Source organism: Saccopteryx bilineata, chromosome 6, assembly GCF_036850765.1.
Source record: "Saccopteryx bilineata isolate mSacBil1 chromosome 6, mSacBil1_pri_phased_curated, whole genome shotgun sequence".
NCBI classification, from domain to species: Eukaryota; Metazoa; Chordata; class Mammalia; order Chiroptera; family Emballonuridae; genus Saccopteryx; species Saccopteryx bilineata.
In genome coordinates, this window is record NC_089495.1 from 197,783,626 (window position 1) to 197,800,411 (window position 16,786).

The 16,786-nt window shown below is 43.3% G+C and overlaps 1 protein-coding gene across 7 annotated transcripts in view; it reads left to right on the top strand.

Moving 5' to 3' along the window:
• Positions 1–16,786, top strand: part of CHD6 (chromodomain helicase DNA binding protein 6) — a 176,222-nt gene that overhangs the window by 84,835 nt on the left and 74,601 nt on the right. For all 7 annotated transcript variants that reach the window (XM_066236943.1, XM_066236939.1, XM_066236944.1 and 4 more), the window contains 5 exons: positions 1,069–1,218; positions 12,314–12,376; positions 13,124–13,182; positions 13,811–13,928; positions 16,604–16,690. In XM_066236943.1, the coding sequence (XP_066093040.1) occupies positions 1,069–1,218; positions 12,314–12,376; positions 13,124–13,182; positions 13,811–13,928; positions 16,604–16,690 (477 nt within the window). The remainder of the gene's footprint in view (positions 1–1,068; positions 1,219–12,313; positions 12,377–13,123; positions 13,183–13,810; positions 13,929–16,603; positions 16,691–16,786) is intronic.

A 16,786-nucleotide genomic window follows, 5' to 3' on the forward strand; every position in this document is an offset into this window, starting at 1 on the left:
AGGTTTCTAGGTGCTCTTCGTTGTAGGAAGCTGTTAGCTCCTGATGTCATAGTGGTAATAAGTAGTAGTGTCTGGGGTGTCAGGGTCAGGATCCTCCTCACTGCCTATGAATTTGAGCTGTGGCTGTTAGATATCCTGATTGGCAGAGGAGAAAGCACATGGGTTTATGGAAGTTGGCAGGGCGTGAAGTGTTTCTAGGATGGTGATTTGTACGTGGAATTGGGGGCAGGTTTTCATGTAGAATCCTTCACCTAAAATCAAGGTGGCACAGAGAAGAAATAGCGGGGACACGGAGAAGAGCCTAGGAGATGTCTTTTAGAAAATAAGAGAGGTGGGGTGTTGCTTCTGTTTTTGTTTTTCAAGGTGTCAGTAATTGAGAGTGAGCTGGCTGGTGGGGGTTCCCAGTGTGTTTCTGCTGCTGGGATACTGTGGGTGCATAGAGACAAACCATGTGTTTTCCTGTTGGGGAAAGCCACTGGGCTGCTTTGTTGCAGAATGTTGTCTCTAAAAGGTCACACGCTACTTAATTATAGATGAGCCTTCAGATGGTGACTCACAAGTCTTGTTTTGTCACACTCAAGATGTCTCCTTGCATTTCAAGGGGAATTATGAGAGTCTAATAAAATTGGCATTATTTAGGAGTTTATGTGGTAAGTATGGTAAATTCAAGCAAAAACATTATCAACTATCATATCATTGTCATGAAATCAGAGCATCCAGCTATGTTTGAAGGATTTTCAAAGATGATGGAGTTCCCCTCCTACCTGCTTTCCTGGAACAGAAACCAACTGCAGAAGGAGGTGAAAATCCACTGCCATTGCTGAATAAAGCACATGTCACGGGGTGCTCAGACTGCACCTCCGTTCCTGGCAGTCTGGATTCCCTCCCTCAGCTAGACCCCATTTTGAGTGGATTGATTCTTAAAAGAGTTGTGTTGAAGGAAGATTCCTTCTGTCAAGTCAGAAAGGTCTCCTTTGCACATTAGTGAGTGTAGCTGAAGGTGTTCTTGTACAGCTCTTGCCTCTGACTCACAGAGCTTCTCTCTCTGACGGCATGTTTGCCCCACAGAAGCGACGCTCCGGGCGGCAGGTGAAACGCAGAAAATACAACGAGGACCTGGACTTCAAAGTGGTGGATGACGATGGGGAAACAATCGCTGTCCTCGGGGCCGGCCGAACGTCGGCCCTCTCGGCTTCTACCCTGGCCTGGCAGGCAGAGGTACAGCCTTTGCATGGGGTGCTGGCCCACCTGGTGGAGTTGTTCTGTGGCTGTTTGCTGAGGCCTCAGTTGGATCATTTTAACTCCTGCTTATAACTTTCAGACGGTTTTCTGTTGCACTTAGAGTAAAATCCAGGCGTTCTTGTGCCAAGCAGGACTCTCTGTCATTACTACTCTGCATTTTGCCAAATACGTTTTTCAGATAAGCAACTTTTCCTCATCCCTCCCCTGACTCTTTAGCCAAAAGACTTGCCACCGTTTAATGCCTGAACTAGAGGTTCTTTCCCACCTCCTGGCCTTTGTGTGTTTGTCCCTTCTTCCTGGAATGCTGTTCACCACGTGCTTTACATTTTACCTGACTGGTTCCCATCTTTTAAAGTAGGTCCGTGCTGCTCAGCCCAGTGATTCTCTGTTTCACTCCTGTGGACTTCCTGCATAGCACTTGCCATAACTTGTAATTTGGATTTATGATTTTATTTTATTTGTTGTCTCTCTCATTAGAAAGGAGAAGTCTGATCCATGGTAAACAGTTGTTCAGTGAATAAAATCACATGAGTTAGTAATTACAGTTGGAACTCGGATTCTACAAGTGTGAACTGAGAGTCTAGTGCAAGGCCAGGTCCTGTTTACAAGGATAAGCATGAAGGGATGGCGCTGCCTCCCACGAACTTTACTGAGGAGAGGAGCATGTGGCTGGACTCCCACTGTGATGGGTGCAGCCCTAGAAGTGTGTGCTGGATGCTTAGCTATGCAGAAGGGGGCCTGAGCAGAAAAGGGAGGGCGGGTAGGGCTTTAGGGGCGATGGTTTCCGGCATGAACTAAAAGCCCCAGAGCCTGAAGGGTACCACCGGTTGTGATATGACAGGTAGACAGGCTTGGCTGGATGTTGACCTCTAATTTGAGGAGCAATAGGAGATGAACTCTGAGGCTAGAAGTCACATAGGACAAATCCTTGAATGTCAGGTAAGGTGTTTGGCCTTTATACTGTAGATCAGAGAGGGGTAGTAGGCATTGATGGGTTCAGGCAGAGGAGCAGGGTGGCCATGTTTGCATTTTCGGACTTTCCACCGGCAGCAATATCAAGGAGGAAGAGGACTGCATTAGGACCCGATGCCCAGATGCTAGAAAGGAGGGGTGGCAACTGCAGAAGAGGAGGAGGTCTGTGCCAGAGAGCTCACAGAGAAGAAATGAGAAGCAGGCTGAGCACGTAGGAGGGCGTCATTGCCGGCAGCATGTTCTGGGACACAGGCTGTCTTTTGTTACGGAGTCGCCGTCGCTGACTTGGCAGAATGCACGCTCTGCTTGTGCCACAGCAGCACAAATACCTGTCCTTGCTCCTGAGCACCAGGGGCTTACGGAAGCCGGTAATACTTTATCTCTGCAAACCACCTGGCCTTCTACTTGAAGCATTTTTACATCATTTCACGTGAGATTTCACTCTGTTGGCGTGGCAGGTAGCTAGGAGCCGGGGTCGTGGTCCCTTCTGTAACAGTCAAGAAACAGGCCCAGACTGGTCCAGGTCGCAGAGGGTTTATGACCTGTAGCGGTTGATGAGTGGCTAGCACTAAGAGTTGATTTCATGTCTCTGTGCTAAGGGTTATCCAGCTGATGCATATAACACTTAATAGGAACGATACTGATGTATTGTCATTACAGTACTCTTCAAGCAAATAGTTCAGAACTGCCCCCACAGGCTGCCGTGAGTTGATAGGATTATATTGCTTTGTAATCGGTTTTCCTTCCTTGGAGATTTTATGGTTGGTTTGGTATTTTAAAAACTATAAGGGATTTTATTTTCTCCTACTAGCCATTTAGCCTAAGTCATTAACCATATTTCAGTTGTTGTTATGACTTCTCCCCTGGTACCTGAAGGGCAGAATTAGCTGATCTGACAGAAACAATTCAGGAAATTTTATGTATCTCAAAGTTCGTTTTATCCTCTTTAGGGTACAGCAAGGAGTGTTATATATATATTATGAAATACAGGATAGAACCTGGATTTGCATTAATTATGCCTCAAAACTTGTTACTAAATTTAAGCAAGAAAGAAGCCTGACACATGGTTTTGGTACTGATGTAATAAAAGGAACAGGCCACAGTTCTGACCGACAGGCTTGGCCCAACATGCAGGGCAGACCAGACAGCTTGCAAGGGAATGGAGGGGGTTTCAAAGTCAGTGCTCTGTGGAGCCTTCGATTAGCTGCAGAACCCAAATGGCTTCTCTTGCATCTGCCGGGCTTCCCGAAGACTCCCCAGGCCTGTGCAAAGCTTGAGAGCCTCGGAGCTCATCCTGGACTCCAGGCAGGCCTCACAGCATCCAGTGGCACAGAAGATCAGCTGAAGAAGATGAGGTTTTTCTTGTCTGTCTCCCGAGCCTCTGTGGATGGTTCCTACTTGCTGGCTGGCTTTAGCTCGGGGTAGGGAAGGGTGTGGAATAGGCACAAAAAAGGCCTGTCTGGCACCTCTTTGCAGTATCTTATCAGCATGTTCAGCCCGATTCTGTGGCTGCTGGCCCCTGTCCCAGCCCCGAATTGCAACCTCAGCATTGGTTACCTAGTGGTGAGTTGCTAAAAACATCTTTACATATGATTCATTCTAGCTCAAGACTGGCAGATTAGCACCGCCTGCTTTAGAGGCCAGACGGTCCCAGACGGGGAGCTGATTCAGGGGCTGGAAATAAGTTTGCTTCCTGACACCAACTCCTTGCTTTCTTCTTCTTTGTCACACTGATGTTGGTGCCTGAAACAGACACCTGGCACAGTAGCACAATTACAATGTATAGGTTTTTACAAAGTTGTCTGGGTTTGTGCCTCCTACACTTGGTGTGGTTTGTATAATTTTGCCTTCTGGAACCAAAGGACTTGAATTTGAATGAGATTTAGCTCACAGTGTCCGCCTGTGCGTGGCCGCCATGTCTTTGCTGAGGGGATCTGGCCTCTTGCTGTGCCTGGCAGGCCAAGCTCAGCCACTCCCTCCCCCAGGAAGCGCCCTGCTCCCCTGAGCTGGGGATCAGTGTCCCTCTCTGATGTCCCATAGCACTGTAATATGATTAACTTTTTAATTATCCTTTCAACACCTGCCAATTCTTTGTTTCCTTCTAAACCAGCAATTTTCAACCTTTTCATCTCATGGCACACATAAACTAATTACTAAAATTCTGCAGCACACCAAAAAAGATACTTTTTTTGTCCATCTGACAAAAAAATTAATATAATTTTGATTCATTCACACTGGACGGCTATTGTTATGTTGGCTTTTGTCATTTTTTAATGTAATCTAAGGGAAAAGAGGTCAGTGCTCCTGACTAAATATAGTCAGGTGGTTCATGTTTTAAAAATTCTTATGGCGCCCCAGTTGAAAATCATTGTTCTAAACTGTAAGCTACTTTAGGATAGGGCTTGTATCTTTTTATTTTCTTCTTCCCTAAAGTAAAATTTACATTACTTCCCAGGAACTATTCAGACAAAAACTCAGTTATGCTACTTTTTCATGGTGTTGCAACTGTTGTATTTATTATTTCCAAAGTCAAGAGTTACCTGGAACCCATGTTCCATGTGTTCAGAGCCTGTGACTGTTTCGATTTGTCAGTGCCACATTGTTCTGAATGTCACTCCTCATTGTTCCCTTGGTCTAATTGTAAACTTTTGCAAAACGTGTCACCTTTTACTTTTAGTTTAGCATAATGGTCACCTCACATAGGTAGTACTTTTTATTAGATAGTAGCTGACATAAAGACTTGCACTCAGTTGTACTTACTATATTTTTTAATATATGAATAATGAATAATATGCTTAAAACGCATCATGTGCACTCCTAGATTGGAAAGACGAGAACGGGGTGTTTTCCTTTTTCCTCCCAGGCTCTTGTTTTCTCCATTTCTTTACACTGGCAGATTGGCGTACTCTCCCCAGTGGCATTCACTTACCTCTCACTCCAGGCAGACACTTCAGCCTGCAGACAGACCGCCTGGCAGATAGATTCCTCGGTGCCCTTTGGCATTGCTCTCGCTTTGTGCCAGCTTCTGGGATTGAGCACTCTGGCTCCTGTCCCCGTGGCTTGCGTGGGTGGATGGTCTTGATTCTTCCCGATTCTTCGTTGGCTGCAGCCATCATTTCCCACCCCGAACCTTCCTGCAGATGGTCTCCTGCATGAGTGTCCTCTTGGTTTCTGCTGCCACCCCTTGTGCCGAGGCCAGTGTTCAGGCTCTTGAGCACACACTCTCACAGTTCCCTTCTGTGCTCTGTCCTTCCTAAGCCGTTACCAGACTAATCTTCTCACAACACCAGAGAAACTTCTGGTGTTTCTTGATGTCCCACTCAGGAATCTAATAAAGTGGTTAGTTACTTCTTAACTCCTATAATAGATGGAAATGGCCCGATTCTTTAAAAAATGTGGCTTTACCTGTTTATCGTCACTTATTTCCACTCCTCATTGTGTCTAATGGCCTTGCTCTACTAAGACCGGATATTGAGCATTCCAAATATGCATCCTACTTCCCATAAATTTGCTCATCCTTCATCTGGGTTCATTTTGGGTTTCCTTCCTATTTGCTGTCCTCTTATGAGCCACTTCTCTTTTGGGCCCAAGTAAAATGACTCATTCTGTGAATTCCAAACTGCATTCTTGCCTTCTGCATTCTGGTTAGACTTATGGTTACTCTCACAACAGTTAGCTTTGCCCTGGGGCGTGTATAAGAAAAATATGTTTAATTTTGCTTTCCCTGAGTGTAAGCCCCTGAGACCTGGCGTCTTGTTTGATGGTACTTCTGTGCCCCCATGCCACTTGGGAAATACTCGATGATTGGGAAGTGATTTGCTTATTGCTCCAGTCTCTCCTTGTGGTTAGCTAAATAGAAGTAAATCAGGTGGTTGGTTGAGGTTAGGAGCAAATTGGTTTGAAAATTTTTGGAATTTTCCCTAAGAAAAAATGTTATACGAGTCTCTGACATGAGCGTGAATGAATTAAAATTGTCTTCTTTGAAGAATAATTTGAGAAAATTCCAAGCAGTTGAGAACAGATGGCTGTTATGGGAGTGTGTTTGGCAAGCAGATTCAGTTTATAGCTGTGTGTGTCTGTATACACTGAGTGTTTATACACACATGACCGTGCTTATGCACAGTCTCTGTCTAGGGGAAAAGTCTCCATCTCCCAGTGTCCTTCCTACTTTGGTATATATTTTGGAAATGCTGCTCTCTTTTCCTCTAGTTAGGATAGAGTGAAAACCTGTTCTCAGTATTTTGATGATGATCATTGGTTCTTTAAACAGTGCCAAAAAGTAAATTGAAATTTTATTTCAAATTTCTTTTTACTTTAAAGTTTTTTATAATGAAGAATGTTTTAAGTCCTCTATCCTTTTAATACCCAAAGTAAAGCCCTGTGCTTTCTTTTTTCTACCCATGTGTTAATGTTTCCTTGAGTTTGGTCTTGTTAAAAACTCTATAAATAGCAATCAGAATCCTACCACCAGAAGCTGTATTTTTCTGATCTTCATGGTAAGTAAGCATAAGAATATTTGAAGCAATCTGCTAGTGAGGGAGAGGCATTGTTCCCCTCAGTGTGTATGAATGCTGACTTGCTTGCTGGACTGGGTTATACTAGCGTGGGAGTACGTGGGAAAGGTAGTCAGCGACTATGAAACTTTAGTGCCGGCTAGCAGAGGTCTGATTCAGGTGTCGCTGCATTTCCAAAGCCTCTGCTAATTTTCCCACGTGCTCTGGCATCAGTGGTCCCCATTGCACTTTCTTTATACTGGTACCATGCTGTGTTTGCAAAAAAATCTCTTAACATTATTTATCCAAAAAATATTTATTGAGCACCTACTATTGGCAAGTAGTATTCTGAGTGGTGGAGATAACATTAAGAAACAAAAGAGACAATTTCTGCCCTCTTGTGGAGGGAGGCTACCATGACTAAAGAAGAGATTTGCATCTAACACATAACCAGTCTCTCTCCAGATGTTTGCCAGATTTTGAACCTACATGGGATGTGAAGCCAAAGGGATAAGTTCAAAACTCCCAAAGGGTAGAAATGTCTAGGGAGAGGCTAGTAGTAAACCCAAAAATAGGAAAATTGTGTTGTTAGTGTCAATGATGATAAGTGCTATGGAAAAAAAGATATCAGAATAAGAGAGTGATGAGGAATTCAGGAGTGAGGGTTACAATTTTAAATAGGGTGGTCAGCGTTGGCCTCACAAAGGTAACATCAGAGTGAAGAGCTGGAGGAAGTAAAGGAGCAAGAGAGTCACATAAGGGAGAAGAGTATTTTGGACAGTGGGAATAACCTGTGCAAAGGCCCTGTGGTAGAAGCATGCCTGGTGATACAAGGAACAGGCAAGAAAACCTTAAAGGTAACAGATGGGTTTGGAGGCTGGGTACAGACACTGTAGAGTTTTGGAAGATTTTGGTCCTTTTAAACAGTTTAAGCAAAAGGTGACAGAATAAAAAGGACCATTCTGAATGTTGGTTTTAGAACAGAGTAGCAGATCAGGACTGGTGAGGAGGCTCCTAGGAATAATCTGGGTGAGAAATAATGGTGGTTTAGGTCAGGGTAGAAGCAGTGGAAGTGGTGAGAAATGGTTGGATTCTTTCTTTTTTTTTTTTTTTTTTAGAGAGAGAGAGAAGGGGGAAAGAGCGGGAAGCATCAACACATGGTAGTTGCTTCTCATATGTGCCTTGACTGGACAAGCCCAAAGTTTTGAACCAGCGACCTCAACATTCCAGGTCAAGGCTTTAATTTATCCACTGTGCCACCACAGGTCAGGCTCTGGATGTATTCTGAAGGAAGAGCCAACAAGAATTCTCACTAATCAGATACAGTGTATGGAGAGAAGAGAGAAGAGGCAAGGATTACATCCAAATTTTTGGTTTGAGCATCTACAAGGATGAGTTCACTTTAACTCAGGGGAGAAAACTGATAGAAGGGGTTGGGTGGGTGGTTGGCAGGAGACCAAGAGTTTAGTTTGTGGGTATTTTAAATGTGAAATATTTCTGAGATACTCAAGTGGCGGTGGTAAATAACAGTTAGATATATGAGACAGTAGTCAGGGTTGAGGTCCTGAGCTGGATATATAAATTAGGCAGGCATCACAGTGAAGCCAGTATTTATAACCATGAGACTGGAGAAGACCATCAAGAAAATGAGTATAGGCAGAAAACGGAAGAAAACCCAAAAACTAGGCCCTAAGGGACTCCAGAGATGAGAGTTAAAACAGGAGGATTTCTACTTCCAGGTGAGATATAATAGTAGGTCATGGCAGGCCAGCACTCACTGCAAAAACAAACAATAAATTACAAAGAACTTATTTTTGAAGACACAGTCATGGAAGCAACAAGAATTAGATGAACTAAAGTTTTAGACAGTGAGGAGCTTTCCTTGATGAGCTGGCAGTTGTTGACTCTTCTCTGGGGACAGTCACAAATCTGGACATGCGTTGTGGATCAGGGTTGGCCCAGATGGCGACTATCTGTGTTGAGGAACTGTCTGATCCTGCTGCTGATTGATTTTATGGGGCTGGTGGAGTGATAGGAGACTAGAGGAATCTCCAAAGCAAGGGAACTCCCCCGGGAGACTTGGCTGAATTCTGGAGTCGCCCAGAATTCAGGAATGAGGGTTACAAGAAAGTGTTAAATTACATATGTGGTTTAATGAATGACTATGGTGGCAAGTCATTTTGTGTCCTGTTTGATATTCCTTAAACAGGACACAAAAAATACCTAAGAGAAAAGATTGATAAGGTGGATTATAGAGAATGTTCATCAAAAGACACTTACGGATTGAAAGGCTCCTAGATTGGTAGAAAATGTTTGTATATCTGATAACTCTTGCAAATCAAAACAGAGGACAATTTTTAAAACAAGCAGATGACATGAATAGGAGCTTCACAAAAAGGAGAGCCACATGCTCTATAAGCACATGCAAAGGTGTTCAGCATCCCCAGTTATCAGGGAAATGAATACTACACACCCACTAGAATGGCTAAAAATGTGAAGACGGACAATATCAAGTCAGCTGAACTGCCCATACTCTACTTACTGGTGTAAAAATTGTTACAGTCACTTTGGAAACAATTTTGACAGAATCTGTTAAAACTAAACATATAACCAAACTCATAGTCTAGCAGTTCTACTCCTATGTATGTATCCACGATAAATGAATGCATTTGTCCAACAAAAGACATGTATGAACATTAGAAACAATCTAAATATTCCTCAACAGTAGAATGGGTAAATAAATGGTGGTGTATTTATACAACAAAATACTACACAGTAATAGAGAAGAATGAACCATGTACTATATGATTCAATTTACATGAAATTTAATAATAGGTAAGACTAATTAATAGTGATAGTATTCTAAATAGTAGTTATTTTCCATGAGGGCACAGAGTCTTTCAGAACATTAGAAATGTTATATAACTTGATCTGGGTGGTACTTATACGTGTTTGTGTGTAAAAATCCATCAATTGTACACTTGAGGTCTCTGCATACTGTATGTACGCCATACCTCAGTATCTTTTAAAGCATTATGTTAGCATGTCTGGTTGTTCCTTGATAATGAAGACACTAGTGCATAAACTTAAGAGATGCTCAGTATAAATGTGGAAAAATTAGGAAGGAGGTTAGGAAGTTGGTTCATTAATCTAGCACCTGTTCCTTTGCTCACTGTCCACTGGCCATAGAGTGCTGTTTGTTGACCACAAGGTTGGGGTATTGATCTTGACTGCTCAAGAAAGTACACCTAGCTTTGGCCCTTTGATGTTAGCCATCCTGATAGTATAGGATAGGTTCCAGTATATGGAGAAGGGGAGACTTTTTAATTAAGTGATATAGATTGGGAATAATAACTATCTCCAGTCTGTGGTCCTGGTGAGTTTGATGCTTTATTTCCTCATGTATTTCTTTTTCTTTCTCTCTTTCTCTTCCTTGTTAGTTAGCATTCGATATTCAATATTTGGTAGCCACTCACTGTTACCTGGCCTTTTTGAGGCATTTAACTACATCAATGAATAAAATAAATAAGGATCTCTGCCTTCAAAAGGTTTATATCGGAAAAAAAAAAGGTTTGTATCGAATGGGAGAAGACAAGCAATAAACAATAAACTGCCTCCTCCTTTTGTAACTTGTGCTTAAGAATCAAGCAGAACAAATACTTAAACAGAAAAACAAAAGCTTCCTCCTATTGTATGGCAGGCATAGTTCCCTCGTCTTCTTGCTGAGCGGTGGGAAGAGCCTTGTCGTTTTGGATTAACTTCTGCGTGGCACCTAGCACAATTCCATGTGTCTAGGGGAATGGAATAAATAGTTGTAACCTTTGGGAGCATCTGTCAGTGCCTGCTGATTTCCATACTTCTTTTCTACCATCCATCTGCCTCCTCATCCTTTTTTTAAAATTATTATTATTTTTTATTAACAATCACTTTTCTGAGAAAAGCCTGATTTAAGATCTGAGGACCCAGGTGCGAAACCCCGAGGTTGCCAGCTTGAGCGCGGGCTCATCTGGTTTGAGCAAGGCTCACCAGCTTGAACCCAAAGGTCGCTGGCTTGAAGCCTGAGGTCGCTGGCTTGACCCCAAGGTCGCTGGCTTGAGCATGGGGTCACTCACTCTGCTGTAGCCCCCGGGTCAAGGCACATATGAGAAAGCAATCCATGAACAACTAAGGTGCCATAACAAAGAATTGATGCTTCTCATCTCTCTCCCTTCCTGTCTGTCCATCTCTGTTTCTCTCTGTCACAAAAAAAAAAGTACTTAAAGCCCTAGGAAGAGTGTTAAATGCAAGAGTGTTCTGATTCAGTGCATCTTCTTTTTTGTTTGTTTCATTAAAAAAATTTTTTTATTAAGGAAGGAAGCATAGTAGTTGCTTCTCATATGTGCCTTGACCGGGCAAGTGTGGGGTCTTGAACTAGAGACCTCAGCATTCCAGGTTGATGCTTCATCCACTGCGCCACCACAGGTCAGGCTGTTTTATTTCTAATACAGATTTTTAAAAATCACATACTCTGGCCCTGGCCAGTTGGCTCAGTGGTAGAGCGTCGGCCTGGCGTGCAGGAGTCCCGGGTTCAATTCCTGGCCAGGGCACACAGGAGAAGCGCCCATCTGCTTCTCCACCCCTCCCCCTCCCCTTCCTCTCTGTCTCTCTCTTCCCCTCCCGCCGCCAAGGCTCCATTGGAGCAAAGTTTGCCCGGGCGCTGAGGATGGCTCTGTGGCCTCTGCCTCAGGCGCTAGAATGGCTCTGATTGTGGCAGAGCAACGCCCCAAGATGGGCAGAGCATCGCCCCCTGGTGGGCATGCTGGGTGGGTCCCGGTTGGGCTCATGCGGGAGTCTGTCTGACTGCCTCCCCGTTTCCAGCTTCAGAAAAATACAAAAAAAAAAAATCACATACTGTGTAGAAAGGTATTTCATGGAGTTTAGGAGACTAGAAATGTTGATGTGTGTCTAGGGTAGGAAAGGAAGGAATTAATTTGTTTTCGATTGGGACTTATAGTCAAAGGATGATCAGTGATACCAGCCATTTCCAGGCACAGAGGGAAAAGATGGTACAACTTAGAAGGGAGTAATTACACCTTCTGCTCGCCTAGTGATTCTCTCTAAAAATGTTTTCACTATGCATTTTTAACTTCTGTATTAATCGATTTGGAAACCATGAGGTGTGGGTTGACTTGCCCAAAGTCAGTAGCTGGTAGGTATTAAGAATTGGAACCTTCTGATTTTAAGGCCCCCAGACTCTTTTACGTTAACACCTTTCTGAAAATTATATGTGGCAACATGTAGCTGTTCTGGCAGGGGAAGGAAGTCATCGGACCAATTTTTGTGATGCTAAAGAATTTTGATGCTAAAGGCAGATCTGAAATTAAGGAGTCTGCAAAGTGGAGTAACTTCTCAGCGTGTGTGTGAGAGTGTGGGAGGGGTGATTAGGTTGTGCCCAGAGGTTAGTAGCTTTCCTAGTTTTTGATCACTCTGTAGTCTGATAGGAGGGAGGCCTTGGTATTCAAAGGTGAACTTTTGGATGCAGTAGTCTGTTGTAGTATTTCTTAACAGGATGATTTCTTGGATTCTGGGGTACAGTGATTCTCTTCCCTTTTAACCCCCATCTCCAGGAGCCCCCAGAAGATGACGCAAACATCATTGAGAAGATCCTGGCATCTAAGACTGTTCAGGAGGTCGGTGACCCTTGTTTCTGGCTTTTACATCACTAGCACAGATTATGTCCTCTGGGAAGAGATACTTGGCTGGGGAACCTGGAATGCTCACTCCCGGCTGGAGTGAAAGCTAGGCATGAACATTGTCTGGCTAGTCAACACTTATTTTTACCCCGACAGAAGATATTGGGACGTAAATTCTTAAATATTTGAGAATGGCCCAAACTGATTTTTTTCTCCATTGCAGTCCTAGCAAAAGATTTTTACCCCTTAGTTTCTGTAGCCCACTGAAAGTCATCAGAGAACCAAGAAGAAGAGATGGCAAGAGTCCTAATGAAAACTCCGGGGTTCTTTCTTCTTTAGCTTTCCCATGGCCATTGTAGGGATCCTCTAGGCAGTTCCAAGTGAACACCATTAGTGAAGGCCGGTGGGGGGGATGGGTGTCCAGAGATAATACATACTTGTTCTTACTTCTGCATAAGGCTGTGCTCCTGATAAGTCTCAGAGCCCTGGGCCAGTGTGCAGTTATCTGCTGAATGGTGTCTCAGCCTGGACCTTGGACACCAGGAGAATCATTGCTTCTTTACCTTATATAGCCAGTAGTATATTCAGCCTTAATAAACCTGCCCAACAGCTGTCAGAAAAAGACCTGCAAAAATGAAAACATCCTCAAGAAATCGGTATTAAAAAAGGCAGAGATGTTGATTACCTGTTTTCTTTTGGAACAAAGGTGATCTGGGCTGATTAACTGCTTCTTCTTGATTACAGGTTCACCCAGGAGAACCCCCATTTGACTTGGAGCTATTCTACGTTAAGTATAGAAATTTGTACGTCTATTTAATGTAGTATTTGTATTTTAATTTAGATTAAAACTTCCTTTCCCTATCACATCGTCTGTATTTTTCAAGAACAGCCCCTAAGGCATGACCCACAGATGTTAGCTGACTTAAATTTACCATAGGCAGAAGCGCTCAGTTTTGCCTGTACATATAATCATTTGAGAGCTTTGAAACTACTCAAGGCCTGTTGACTCAGACCCTGGGAGGAGGTCCCAGGAATTGGTGTTTTTTTTAAAACTCCCTGTGCGGTTTTCACTTGCACCTAGGGTGGAGGACCGCTGTTTTTATAGCCTATACTTTCTCTGCTCTTGATTTTTCTGTACTTCTCTGCTCCTTGCCCAGCCTCCCTGACGGGAACCAAGGGCAGCTGCCTACATCTGCCCTCCCTGTGCCCTGTGCCAGTTTCTGTCGAAACGGCAGTCTTCCGCGAAGCTGCTGCACTGTTTCTGCTGCCTTTGCCTGTCAGGGCAGAGCCCTTCTAGACCCCGTCTGCATCCGTTTCACAGCAAACCGTTCCGTTGCCTCTGTGTTCGATGGTTGCCCTGTGTATTGACACACTTGAAGCCCCAGGACTTACTGGTTCTGTGCTTGTCTCACAATTTGTGTCCTTGGACAGTTCCTACCTACACTGTAAATGGGCCACGATGGAAGAGCTTGAAAAGGATCCTCGCATCGCACAGAAGATCAAGCGATTTAGGAATAAACAAGCCCAGATGAAGCACATTTTCACTGAGGTGAGCAATGGGGACTGACTCGTTTGACCACTGCTCTTCGTGTGGTATTAAATTCTGGATGTACGTTTCCTACAATTGAAGTGTTGTGCAGATCTGTTGCTCAAGTCAAATTGCTAAGTGTGCACTGATTTATAACAAAACCAGTCCAGATTCAAGCCAAAGAAAACAAATGACCCACCAAGGCATGAGGAGCAAACCTTCCAGACTGACAACCTGTAAGAGCGAGCATCTTGGTCAGAGTGCCAGGAAACAGCCAGGGCAAGACGAGGTGCGCACCGCTCTCTCCCCCCTCGCCCCACCCACAAAGGCCATTCGGAAAGACCCAAAGTGGGATCAAAAGCCAGGATGCTAGAAAATAAATAAATACGTTTATATAAACTCGGGAATTTCTAAGTATGGTACCTACAGCAAGGGGAAGGATTGGTAGATTGGTATGTTGACAAATCTACAGTATCTATACATTAGAAAATGCCACAAACAAATCTTAAATATGTATATATGCATAGTTCTTAATGATACACATATGCATAGTGATCAGAAAACATGTATATGCATCATATGTACATACATACTTTCTAATTATATACTTAGACACAAACATACAGTGTATATTTTATCTTGTATGAGTCTTCCTGTTTATATTTTTACATGTACACACGATATACACACACATGTACATATGACCAGTAGCTTAATGAGAAATGCACTTATAATTAAGAAAAATAGCCCTGGCTGGTTGGCTCAGCGGTAGAGCGTCGGCCTAGCGTGCGGAGGACCCGGTTCGATTCCCGGTCAGGGCACACAGGAGAAGCTCCCATTTGCTTCTCCACCCCTCCGCCGTGCTTTCCCTCTCTCTCTCTCGTCCCCTCCCGCAGCCAAGGCTCCATTGGAGCAAAGATGGCCCGGGCGCTGGGGATGGCTCTGTGGCCTCTGCCCCAGGCGCTAGAGTGGCTCTGGTTGCAACATGGCGACGCCCAGGATGGGCAGAGCATCGCCCCCTGGTGGGCAGAGCGTCGCCCCTGGTGGGCGTGCCGGGTGGATCCCGGTCGGGCGCATGCGGGAGTCTGTCTGACTGTCTCTCCCTGTTTCCAGCTTCAGAAAAATTAAAAAAAAAAAAAAGAAAAATATAACATACCAAATAGAAAAAAATGAACAAATTACCCATATAAAAATGTAGTCCGTTTTACTAGTAGTCAAACAAATGTAAATTAAAATGGTAATCTTCTAGTTTTCCCTTATCAAATATTTGAAGGTGTTTTTTTTTTCTTAAAAGTATTGTCCGTTGCCCATGAGGGTGTAGGGAAGAGATACTCGTACATCTCTGGGTAGGAGTATAGCATCGTATGACCTGTCAGAAGAGCAGTATGACAACAGACATCAGATGTCTCAGTATTTGCATGTCTTCTATCTCTGCAATTCTAATTCTATTACTTATTTTAAGGAAATTATCAAGTCTTTGTGCAAAGATTTAACGATGACCAACAGTTGTTAATAATAAATTTATATAAACTTGGGAATTTGGTGATAAATTGAAAGCAAACTGTTAGATAACAAATTTATTACATTATGATACATCCCCCAGAATGGAATAATACTGTACAGCTAATAAAAATGATGTTGGAGAACAGTTATTAATGACATAGAAAGTCTCTTCTCTGATTGATGGGATTGTGGTAGTTTTTATTATTTTTTAATATGTAAGTTTTCAATTTTATTTAGATAAAAAGAAGCAATAAAAATTATTCTTAAATGTATTCATAAGTACTAGGCCGTAAGAGTGTATACTCAGATGCCATCAAATTATAGTGAATTGCTGCACATCCTTCCCAATTCATAATTCATGTTGTAAATTACTTTAGGATAATGTCAGCAAGCATTCTTCTGTCCCAATGTGGAGCTCTCCTTCCCAGCCCTTTCCATGTTGTTCTAAAGCTTGTGGGAACTGTTGTTCATGTTATTGTTCATCTGGTAGAGAATTGGGGAAAGGAAGGTGACGACTAGAATTAGAAAACCATCTAGAAGCCCTGTTGTATACTCTCCCTCTGTTCTTGGAACATTTTCTTCACACCTCTGTTTTACTTTACTAATTTATTTTAAAAACTTTTTATTATTTTAGAGAGAGAGAAGATGGGGGGAGGGAGAAAGAGAGAGAGAGAGAGAGAAACATTGATTTGTTCCACTTATTTCTGTATTCATTAGTTAATCCTTTTGTGTGCCCTGACCAAGGATCGAACCCACAACTTTGGTTTATTGGGATGACACTCGATCCAACTGAGCTACCCGGTCAGGGCCCACATCTCTATTTTAGCAAGTATTTGCAGTATAGTAACTTGCTTACAACAAGTGTATCTCCCTTTTGAGCCCTGAGAGACAGACAGGGCTGGGCTTAAGTCTTCCTCATATTTCTATCCCTGGTGCTAGGCACAGGGTCAGTACTCAGTAATTATTTGGCTGTTCACAGGTAAGTGTGAGGTGTGGTTGATTCCTTTAAATTAGTCATGGAGAGCAGGATTTAGAGATGGTAGGATGTCTGTGAGGTGATTTTATTCTCAGTGACCTATTTCCTGTTTCTTGATAGGGCCCAGAGTAGGGGCTCCTACTTAGTGGTAAAGCCCTGGAAGTGGGATTTGAGGGCAGGGGGACACTTTTAAACTCTCCTCCTATGTTTGCATTAGCCTGATGAAGACTTGTTCAACCCAGACTATGTAGAAGTTGATCGCATCTTGGAGGTGGCCCACACCAAGGATGCAGAGACAGGAGAGGTGGGTGTTCTGCTGTGTTGACTCTCCTAAAGTGTCTTCCCTCCCTACCTCTTATTTTACTTGTTTTGTTAACATGCGGTCTTTGTCATATGGCAT